The 10,932-nt window shown below is 48.7% G+C and overlaps 3 protein-coding genes across 3 annotated transcripts in view; 2 read left to right on the forward strand and 1 right to left on the reverse strand.

The window, feature by feature from the left end:
- ADORA2B (adenosine A2b receptor) overlaps positions 1 to 1,074 on the forward strand; it is a 21,062-nt gene extending 19,988 nt beyond the window's left edge. The window contains exon 3 of the mRNA XM_010842943.1: positions 1 to 1,074. Coding sequence (XP_010841245.1) covers positions 1 to 342 — 342 coding nt within the window. The 3' untranslated portion in view covers positions 343 to 1,074.
- An 81-nt stretch (positions 1,075 to 1,155) lies between these two features.
- Positions 1,156 to 10,774, reverse strand: ZSWIM7 (zinc finger, SWIM-type containing 7). The gene is made up of 5 exons (XM_010842965.1): positions 10,651 to 10,774; positions 8,692 to 8,713; positions 7,690 to 7,792; positions 3,570 to 3,674; positions 1,156 to 2,314 (listed from the first exon to the last, which is right to left on the reverse strand). The coding sequence occupies exons 1-5, from the start codon at positions 10,739 to 10,741 to the stop codon at positions 2,198 to 2,200; spliced, it is 438 nt and encodes a 145-aa protein (XP_010841267.1). The 5' UTR covers positions 10,742 to 10,774; the 3' UTR covers positions 1,156 to 2,197.
- The window catches only part of TTC19 (tetratricopeptide repeat domain 19), a 30,569-nt gene continuing 29,251 nt past the window's right edge, over positions 9,615 to 10,932 (forward strand). Inside the window, exon 1 of the mRNA XM_010842962.1 lies at positions 9,615 to 10,507. The gene's annotated coding sequence lies outside the window, so the exon portion shown is untranslated. The remainder of the gene's footprint in view (positions 10,508 to 10,932) is intronic.

Here is a 10,932-nt window from a genome sequence, read left to right on the forward strand (position 1 = left end):
CACTCGAGGACCATCCTCCAGCGGGAGATCCACGCGGCCAAGTCCCTGGCCTTGATTGTTGGCATCTTCGCCCTGTGCTGGCTGCCAGTCCACACCATCAACTGTGCCTCACTCTTCCAGCCAACCTGGGCCAAGGTGAAGCCCAAGTGGGCGATAAACATAGCCATCCTCCTGTCGCATGCCAACTCGGCTGTCAACCCCATCGTCTACGCCTACCGGAACCGAGACTTCCGCTACACTTTTCACAAAATCATTTCCAGGTACATCCTCTGCCGGACGGACATCATCAAGAGTGGGGAGGGGCAGGTGGGGTCGCAGCCCACTCTCCACCTGGGCCTATGACCCAGGCTCTGGCCTCTTCCAGGAGAAGGCTCAGTAACAAAAGGACGGGGCATGCTTGGCCAGTTCTCACTGGAAAGACAGCAACCCTCACAGGCCAGCTGGCTGCCTCTTCTGAGCGCTTCCCTGGAGGTTCCAAGTACCTCGTTAACATGTGACTACTACTTCCTGAGGTTGACAAATCTATTTATGGTTCTCTGGCTGCTTTGTGTGGATGATGCTGATGGTATGAATGGATTGTAAAAGTACGTTTTGCTTTTTTTTAAGAGTCTGCCTCTTTTATAGTAGAAAATGATCAGAACTATTTTACCGTGACATACTGTGAACTATTATAATACAAATATTTTTTTAACTTGGAGGCAATGGGAAAGGTTGGGCATGTTAAAAATAATACCTATTCTGAGGAAGGTTACCAGGAAAAGTAAAAGTATGAATATTCAACCAAGAGACTGCTGTTTTAGGGAAATAGGCTTATAAGTTCTTACGTAGAACATCATGGCAGGCTCGACAACATTCTGCTCCATGTATAGCACCCCACCCCGGAAGAAGCAGCTGGAGAAGCGGGTCCTCCACTACCAGGCTCCGATCCCCTTCCAGAGCTAGGTGGTGATTTTTACATCTCTCCCAAGTTCAAGTTTGGCCATGATGCTGGACCCCAAAGTGAAAATTTTACTAAGGTGGGTTATGTAACTGTGTTTCTGTATGAGGTGAAATAAAAATAAAAACTTAACAAAAGTTCTGGGTGTTGTGCCAGCTTGCTGCAGAGCTCACCTACCTTCTGTTCCGTATCCTAAAATAAGTTCACACCCAGGCCCATTTCCTGAGTAGAGCCTTGACAGGTTTTATTTGCCGCACCACGGCCTAGGAGACGGCTGTGCCAACCACAGAAGCTTGCGCCGTTGTGACCTTCCACACATTCATTCCTTAGCACCTCCTGTTTCAGGGGTACAGGGTTGGGAGTACCTAGGCTGCAAGACCATTTACTTCGCCTGTCTGGTGGCTAGCTCAGCTCCTCCTGCAGTAACCCTGCAAGGACGTGAAGCCCCAGAGAGACGGGGAAAGCCTGTCCTAGGACCCTGTTCAGCTGTGGATGATTGTCCCTGAGGGAGGTGCCTGTCCTGTCTCAGCTCCGTCTTGTGTTCATTTCCTTCCATCACAGCTCCTTTGCTCTCTCTTGGGGTCCAAACGAGTCCCATTCCTCCCCTGCCTCACAGCCTCTGGAGATCTGCCTTTTCTCACTCAGCCTGGAACACCCGGCAACATCTCTGGCTGCTACGAGTCTCAGAAATGCTCCCCCCGACCTGCCCTTCCTTGTTCTAGGTGCTGCCTTTCCAACAGCACAGCCTATTTAAGCAACTGTTTTGGCCTCAACACTGCAAAAGTCTGGAGCCTGCTGAAACCAGCACCCCAACGTCTCTTTGTATCTGCTGCTGTTGTAGCCACATCCCTGCTCTGACCTTTTACTGCAGAAAGACCTTCTGGGCCCAAGAAAAAGGACTAACGCTTGCGCGTCTAAACCATCATACTGTCCCCTCTCCCATTCTAGCCTCTTAAGAAGGACTAGGACTTTGGTTGGTTGAAAATCTCACTCACTGTGGATGCGACTTGATGTTAGGCTTTGGAAGCTAAGATGCTTGATAACATCTGGAAATTTTTTACTCATGGGGCCTGGAAACTGGATTTTTCGCGAGGGATTCACACTGTATACATGTCCTGGCTCTCAAGTCCAGGGCGGAAGGGGACACTAACGTGAAGTCTGGTCCATGTCTTCTCCACGTGAACCACGCGTGACAGGGCACGTGTGTCTCTGGACGGGACTTTACTTTGAAAGATGGTCAGTGATGCTCCGTCTGCACTTTTATGCTTCCTGTGTCTTCTCCACTGACAGTATGTCAGTCAGTTGCTTGTCAGAGACACTCAGCTGCTGACAGGTCCTTGTGATCTGACTCAGGTAAACTGCCAAGAGGTGCTTGCACTGGAACACACAATACACAAGCCAGTTAGAAACAAGGAGGGCCAGGCTTCACAGAGCAGGAAAGGAGCGGGGCACACACATCAGGGGCCCGCAACCCACTGCCTAGAACCACAGACCAAGGTTAGATAGGACAAGGAGGTTTTATCAATACTTGGCCTGCTGTTTGGGGCAACAGTGTAGATCCAGCAGGAACAGGTGAAACCAAGTGAAAACCAAGACAGGCTCTTTATGTCAGTCCTAAATTATACTACTTTCTTCCTTGCCCTCAGAAAGCTGTTAACAGCAGTGGCTAAGGTTCTTCAAGGTACAGTGTTGCTAAGAGCATCTCAAAGATTATCTCATTTATATCTGACAGCCCCGTGGGGAACAGGGCTTATCTTCATTTTACACATGTGCACCGAGTCTACATAGGGGGGCTAGTCCTTAACCACTGGACGGCCAGAGCAGGGACGGCGGGACCCTCACTGTCTCTCCTGTCCCTCTCCGAGGCATGATCTGTGCTGGACCTGACACCAAGGGGCACACACCACTCTAACCCTGGACCTCACACTGCGGGGCACACCACTTGGGTTGCTGAGGACCTGGCTCCAACCCTGTCATTTTTCAGGTAAGATCACTGAGTTGAGGCTCCCTGTCAATGGGAAAACCCGCTTGCCACCTGCTTCCTGCCAGGTGTGACAACTGTGTAAAGATGGGGCGGATGCTGTAATTTTCTTCCTTGGCAAGACTGGAAAGATCGCTCCCCGCCCTCAGGTGGGGTAATGGTTCTCCTGTGGACTCAGGATGGATGTGAGGAGGTCTCGTTCATGGGCTCTTGTGAGATCGGCCGAGGCACCAACATGCTTTGCTGCCCCCGGTGAAAGTCAAGCAAGGCTGAGCACCACGCTGTCTGCGGGCAGTGGGAGAAGCGCCTCGTGGCTGGAGGTGGGGGCACACACAGTTGCCAGTGTCCAGTTTGGCTCATGTTTTTACTGGGCCTGATAACTGCCCAGGTGCCAACTCTGGGGATTACCTGCTGCCTTCCTGAAGCTTCATCTCTGACCTTTTAAATTAAAATGGGAAACTGGCATAGTTCTAAAAATGCCCCTGCGTTTTGGGAGGGTAAAGCCAGAATAGCTGACTGACTGAAGTCAAGGACAATGAACTACCGTCTGTTTCCACACAGAGTAAACTCCATGTAGGGCGCAGAGTGAGGCTCCCAGCGCCCCCTGCCCTGCCACCAGCTCAGCCATGGCTGAGGCCCACCCGTCCTCACCAGGAGGCTGTCCCCCTTCCGCAGCACGGAGAAGGCGAATGCAGGGCACGAGCAGTAGTGGCAGGAAGCCAGACATGTGTACGTTCTCCCGGAGCTTCCAAGCACCTGGAAAAGGGAGGACAGGTGGAGTCAGGCCTGGAAAGGTGGGTGGGAAACCGCTATTCCCCTTGAGTGCACCTGTGTGAAGGTGCAGGGCTGTTCTCTGAGGGCCTGCCTGCCCACGGGACCCTCCTGCTGCCTCACTGCCCTGCCCTGACACCTCCACACGCAAAACAGAAGCGTCTCAGATGGGCTGAGCCCTCCACACGAACTGCTGTTTCTCCGCCTGGGGATTCAGAGGGTTGACTAGAGAGACAAGAAGGCTCCCCGCGCCATGCTTGTTGTTTCTCAGCCTTTGTAGTCGTTTCCCAGCATGTGTGTGAATGTCTAAAGCCTCCACCACACTCCTAGCAGGAGTCTGAGGACACGAAAGGCCCAGTGGGGAGTGGGAGGAACACGTGGAACAGAGACTCCTGTAACGGGGTGACTCAGCTGCCGTGGGGAGTGGCAAGCCCAGGTCTGCCCGCTCACCTAGCAGGACGGAATGAGGGCATGGACTTGGGAGGGCCGGCAGGAGGCCACGTTCAGAGCCAACGGCCTTGCTGTCAGTCAGGGCACACGGGGGACCCTGTGTTTGGAGGGTGGCTGGACAGACCTGGAGAAATGGCTTGTCTCCGTCCTCACCCCCAGGTGCCAGAGACAGGAAGAGGAGTGCTTTGTTCCTACTGTCCCAGTGGAGTAAAGTTACTATCCCAGGGACCTAGAGACCCCCTGCAGTGGGTCAGTGACAGGGAACTGCCCGTGGGGGACGTGCCCCAGGGCCTCACGTTTGTTTCAAGCTCTGAGACGACAATCTACATGGAGAAAAGGAACGTCAGTGCTCCTAGAATTGTTTCCTGTTTTCCTCACACAGGTAAGACTTCCACTGAAAAATAGCAGTGTTGAGTCAGGTGTTGTCTCTCTAGCATTTCGCCTGGTGCAGGCATGTCGCTATGGGTCTTTTTTGCCAAGTCAGGAGGACTCCTTGGGGGCTGCAGGATGACCAGAAGTGGCCAGTGACTGGGTAACAGGACGCCTACTGAACCCATTACACATTTCAGCCCCATTACAAACCGGACATTAAGAAAGTCACACCACACGTTTCCAGTCCTGAGACGCTGATGTGTTGTAACTGGTGAGCGCTGGGGGTGCGAGAAGGAGCTGCCCTTTGCCGAGGAGAGAGCGTGAGAGCAGACTGGATCCCACTCAGTCCCGCAAGAAAACCCACCAACGTCTGGCAGGGACACCAACAATTCTTGGGTCTCTAAACCATTACCAATGGTTTCTTCTTCTCTCTAGATTTATGGTTAATTAGGCATAAGCCTCTGGGATTCCACACAGACTACTTCCTCCTTATGCTGGGTCCCCAGCCAATTACTCTCTGCCTGAGGCCAAGTAAGTGCCTGGCCACTCAAGGGTGGGGAGAAATTCTGCAGAAGTTCCCTGGCTGGGACTCAGGACATGCAGCTGCCCAGGGCGGTGAATACGGTAAAGAGAGTCACTTCTCAGTTGCCTTCTCTATCTAGCAGTGGACGACTAATGAACCTGATAATCGGGCAGAGATCTGAGTCAGATCTGTTTGGAGCTGGAAACTGACCTCAGGGACTGTCTAATTCACCCTTTGTGGAAAAAACCACCTCCTCTTACAGGAAGTGCTCCAAGCGCGCTCACTCGGAGCCAGGAGTGTCAGTCCCAGAGGGGAGCCTTTACAAAAGTAATGTAGGCAGGATGATACTCAGACCCAGGCTGGACTTGCCCACACCTCCTTGGGAGGAGTCTGCTGCGGCTGCAGTGAGGCTCTAAGGAGACTGGCCCACTGGACGGTCATCCACCCACAAGCAGTTTACTTTATGGCTGTTCCAAGCCCTCAGCATCCACCACAGTGATGAACTGTATACGATTCACTGTTCCCTGAGTTCAGTGCCTCTCGGAAAAAGGCTGATATGTCCCTGCCCTGTTACATATAGGCTGACTATGTGACCTGCTTTAGCCGGTAAAGTGTGACTGGCCAGGCAGAAACGTTCAACAACATGGATACCTACGATATCCTGACTTCTCTCTGCTATGAGATCCACAGTGTCCCAGACACAGGCTGCTCCATCGCCTGGGATCCTGGGCCACGAGGTTCTGGATCAAAGCTGCAACTGACTCTTGATGGAGATGGACAGGGAGTGAGACATAAATCTGTAGCTTTTAAATTTAGGGGTCATTGTTACAAATGTAACTTGGCCTCTTCTGACTGATCCAAATGTAACTTGGCATCCCCCTTCCTAGGAGGACTGAAGTTTATCAAAAAGTGACTCAGGTGACAACATGAGTGTGACTTCAGGGTAATTACCACCACATCCGGAGGAGGTGAGAATGTTAGATGGTCAACCTATGGAACGATAACAAGGCAACATCGGACTCAACCTTTATCATCTCACAGAACCTCTGAATTAAGCCGAATTCTTTCCATATTACTATATACAGTGAAACCACTGCGGTTAATTGGAGGATGTCTGTAAGGTTTCTAAAAACTCATTTAATTCAAAGTCCAACACAATTCTAAGAACTTTGCATTTTTATGATAAATAAAGCAACATGACGTAAGGCAGAATGTGAATGATGAAAACTAAAACAAGTCACGGTGATCGTGGGAGGAATAATAAGTCAACAATAACTGAAATATTTCCAACACAGTCTTTGAGATTTTAACAGCAAGATCATGCTTGTGTGGGTCAAGTGTTCTGCTGATGTTGGAACTGAGACAAGAGAATCTGAAACTAAAAGACATGGGAAAACTCAGAAGCCCTTTCTGACAAGGGTATGTTAGCTACATAAAACCCAAAAATAAATACACTAGGAAAGAAAATGGAAATCCTTCCTCAGGTACAAACAACATCACTTAAGAGTTCTGATTCTTAATCTATGATGTTCACCAAAAGAAAATTCTAATAAGCAGCCTCTTCTGAGTAAATACAATGCAGAAGTTCTAACTGTAGCACTCGGCACTCATCACCCCAGCTTACTTCAGGCAGAAACGCAGAAAGCAGGACGTGCCAGCTGGCTGCACCATCCTATGCATGGAAAAGTGAGTTCATGGGCCAAGCCATCCATGTGCCTGAGAGGCTTTGCTCAGTCACTTGCTAAAAATGAATCAACACAGTCTCAACTCTGAGACAGTCATCATAAGTAAACCAGAACCCAAATGCTCAAAAGTTCCACCTTTCCTGGTCTTCAACAATGCCTAGATATCATACAAGAGCTGATGGCCTCTGCTTCTACCCCTTCCACACACAAAATTTTGGAGACCACTGCCAACATTTTTATTTCATTCACAAGATCCCCTTCTCTGAATCCCAGCTGGCTTACCACATCTAACATGGCTAAACTTGGGGTTTGGGGGGTGGAGGGTCTGGCCCGCTGTTGACATAGAGACAGGCAGGACTGTCTGCCAGCTATACAACCCTGCTGCCGTAGGGGGCTGTTAATTTTCTGCATCTCAGTTTTCAGCAAAATAAATATCTTTCCGGGCTTTTGGTGAGAATTAGCAATACATGAAAGTAATTCAGAGTCTGACAGGAGTCTGATTTGTACTTTACAAACCTGCCTACCTTAAGGTCCGCTTGAACTAAGGTCCAAGTAAACTGCCCACATTGAGCACAGTGTGGCCTTCGTGAATGCTTCCAACAACAGTTCTGACAGATCGTTTCTGTTAGATGAACCTTGACATGTGAAAGGACCTTAAAATGCATTTTGGCTTTTGCTTGTAAGCAAGAGACAAGGAACAGGGTGATCCCTGTAGTGTCAAATGACAGAAAGGGAAAGTTGGCTGTGACTATCAGACCTGGGCAAAGAGCCTCTCTGGATCATTGCTGGTTCCACATGCTGCTCCCAGGTGGGGTTAACCGGCCACATCTTTCTGATTCTAACTATTCACACTCTCATTTCACTAAGTTGGGTCAAGTCCTTTCAACTGTCCACCAGCTTTCATACAGATTCATGAAAACGTTTGTCCTAAGGGGATCTGGTTGAGATTACTCCACCTCCGGGTTTCTACCTGGTAAACACGCCTCCCGCTGGGCGAGGATATTAAGGTGACAGACCGGCGGTCAACTAGGTCCAAGGCCTGGACGGCTGATGAGCCGAAGACAAATTTCAGCCTGGGAAGGAGAGGAGCCTCAGGTCAGATGATGGACTGAAGCCACCGCTCTGACTCGACCCGAAGGATTACCATCAGCAGCTTCTGAAAATTTATTTTAATTCGGAAAAAAACGTAATACAGCAAAATCCCACATAATCAACCGCCCAGAATAAATGTTAACATGTTGTTTATAAAGAAGCCTCTTTATATGTCAGAGGTCTTCCTGTTCTTCCTCAATTTCTTCATCCCCAAGGCAACCATATGCATTTCATATTAATGTTTTTATATTTTACTGTACATAGTACATACGTGTATGTGCATACACACACACACATACATATATACATATGGTGATGTTTTCTAAGTTTAAAATATGAACAGTATATTCTGGGCTTTTTGGGCAACTTTTTTTCCCATTCAGTGTGCTTCTGAGAATGATGCACATATACACGTGTGTGTGTGCTCACGTATATGTATGTACATACACAAATATATATTTTAAAATTTAACTTTTGGATAATATTCTAGTGTATGTACCTAGTACATCTTCTTTCTTAAATACTCTTAGCCTCTCACTCAGGAAACAGGCTCCCCTGAGCACTGCATGTGTAAGAGTTGTTGTTCAAGGGCCAAATGTCCTTCTCTTTCCATGTGTTACTAGTGTAAGAGCTACACCTTTTAGAACGATGTCAAAATACAGTGGCACTTAGCACAATAAGGGAGTGCCTTGTACTGTCAAGTACAGTGCTGGTTATTCACTTGAGACAGATTTTTAACAATCACATCAATAAACTATTGTTCCTAGCTTAGTAAGAATATTTTCTAAAAAAAAAAGAGTTGATGTTGAAAGAACTGGCCTTTAAAAACACACATTAGTAGTTTATAAAGAATCCCAAATACAAAAGGATATATACTTACGATAACAGATGCTCATCGGGAACTGTAAAACAGGAATGGAAAGTAAGTGAATTGTGTTAAACCAGTGACCAGAGACAAAAACATTTTTAAAAGGCTTTTATAGCCAAAAAGACTTATGTGTATGATGGTGAACTGAACCTACTCATCAAATTTTACTCCTCAATATTCCACTAAACAATAATAAAAGAATTTTCTAAAATGCATAAACTCTCAAGGATGAGGACAGGGAGAAACACAGCTAAGACGTGTTTGAAAATTATTTACAAGACCTGAGAAAACTGAAACTTAAGCTAGTAATAGGAGAGCCAAGCAACATCCTGATTTACACTTCAGACTCTAGTACCCTCACTCCCTAAAAAAACAAAAAAAACCCTCCTCCAGAAATTGGTGGCACCAGATGGCTCTGGAGTGGGAATGAAGCAGGAGGGCTAAAATAAGACTCTGTGAAAGTAAGTTTAAGAAGTTGGAAGGTAGTAGAATAATACTTTAAGATGTCTGAGGAAATATTTCCAACATATAATTCAGTAACACCTAGCCAAACTATTAAGTCTCAGGACAGGAGAATATGTGCTCTATAAAATAAGACAGTAAACTGAGAAAAAGAAAATTGTATGGTATACTAAACATTAAGGCCCAAAGTAGGTTAAGGGAATTCCCCAGATAGTAATGGTGGGGGGAGATCTCAGGAGAGCACCCTGGAAGCTCTAGGAGAGGAAAATGAAATGGACAAAACACCTCAGCATCTTGAGTAGAGGATTTAGAACACTGGTAAGAGTTTGAAGTTGAATTATGGATGTGTGTGACTAACACTTAGCCGTGTTTGACTCTTTGTGACCCCTATGGACTGTAGCCTGCCAGGCTCCTGTCCATGGAATTCTCCAGGCAGGACTACTGGAGTGGGTTGCCATTTCCTTCTCTAGGGGATCTTCCTGACCCAGGGATCAAACCTGGGTCTCCTGCATTGCTGACAGATTCTTTACCATCTGAGCTATAAAGAAGTTATTGAACTAGGAATAAACATATAGAAAAGTAAACAACCAAACAAATGCAATCATGAGTTTTGAGAGGAAGCAAAAAGTTACAGTAAAGGAGAAGCAGTCATCACTTCCTACATGGCTCAGCTGTGACTAGATTTTTACATCATCATACAAGTGTAAACTCAGAATACTGATCTAAAGCAAATTATCGTCGGAGGAGGGGGCTCAGGAAGAGTGTATGACTGTCTAAGAACAAACATTTTTAAATAGCAGAAAATGGCTCTGAAAAACGTGAATAGGTGATAGTGGTCTCTATGAGCCCCAAGCCTCAGGGGCGCCCCCTTCAAGACTCTCACACTGTCCTCTTCACACACAGCCCTTTCTGGCAACCACTGTTTGAGCTGTCAACAGACTGGCTTTCCCCCCAAGCTTTTTGGGATTAGAGGATGTTCGGATACCTGGCTCGTCTCATCTTTTAAGCACATGTACTGCTTTAGATTTAACTGAAATGAGAAAAGTTGGCTTCCTGCTCTCAATTCTTAAAAAACAATAAGTCAAGGTAAATCCTTTTCAAAGTGCGGTCCTTTGCAAACAAACGCCGCCCAAGTGAACCAGCAGGGGCAGTCCTGAGGCCTAACCGATGTATTCGATGGTCGTTCAGATGCCGGTGGCGCAGCTCAACGAGGACGCGCTCTGGGCCCGTGCGTTTGCGGCCAGGGAATGCGGGAGCCTGGTCACAGAGCATCCTCTGCTGGTCAGAGGAATAAAGGCACAGCCACAGCGTCCGGACCCCTCAAGTCCTGTGTCTGCGGCCCTGAAACAGTCACTCGTGCACAGAGGTAAGGAGGGGAACCGTTTGGAACAAACACAGACGGCGGGAAGGAAGGGCTACAAGCGAGTAGAGAGGGTGGAGACCTCCCCAGTGGGCCCGGACCCCCAAACCCCGTCCCGCCGGCGCTGCCTCCCGCGCCCCCGCCCGTACTCGGCGCGCCGTCCCGCACAGCCGCCGCCATCTCGCTCAGCAGCTCCTCCACCACGGCTGGTAGCGTGAGAGGACCAGTAGGAGCCGCCATGGCCAGGTCCCCCGTTCGTCCGGGGCGGGGGAGGAGGGCGAGGTGACGTAGACTAGCGTCCCGGCGCATGCGGGCGGCCCGGCCAATCGGCGGGCGTTCGGCGCCAGGGGCGGGACTTCCGGAGCCCGTGGCCGCAGTGCGCAGAGGACGCGCGGGCGGCCATGTACCGGCTTCTGGCTGTGGGTCTGGCC

Source organism: Bison bison, unplaced genomic scaffold, assembly GCF_000754665.1.
Source record: "Bison bison bison isolate TAMUID 2011002044 unplaced genomic scaffold, Bison_UMD1.0 scf7180017864180, whole genome shotgun sequence".
In the NCBI taxonomy this organism is placed as follows: domain Eukaryota; kingdom Metazoa; phylum Chordata; class Mammalia; order Artiodactyla; family Bovidae; genus Bison; species Bison bison.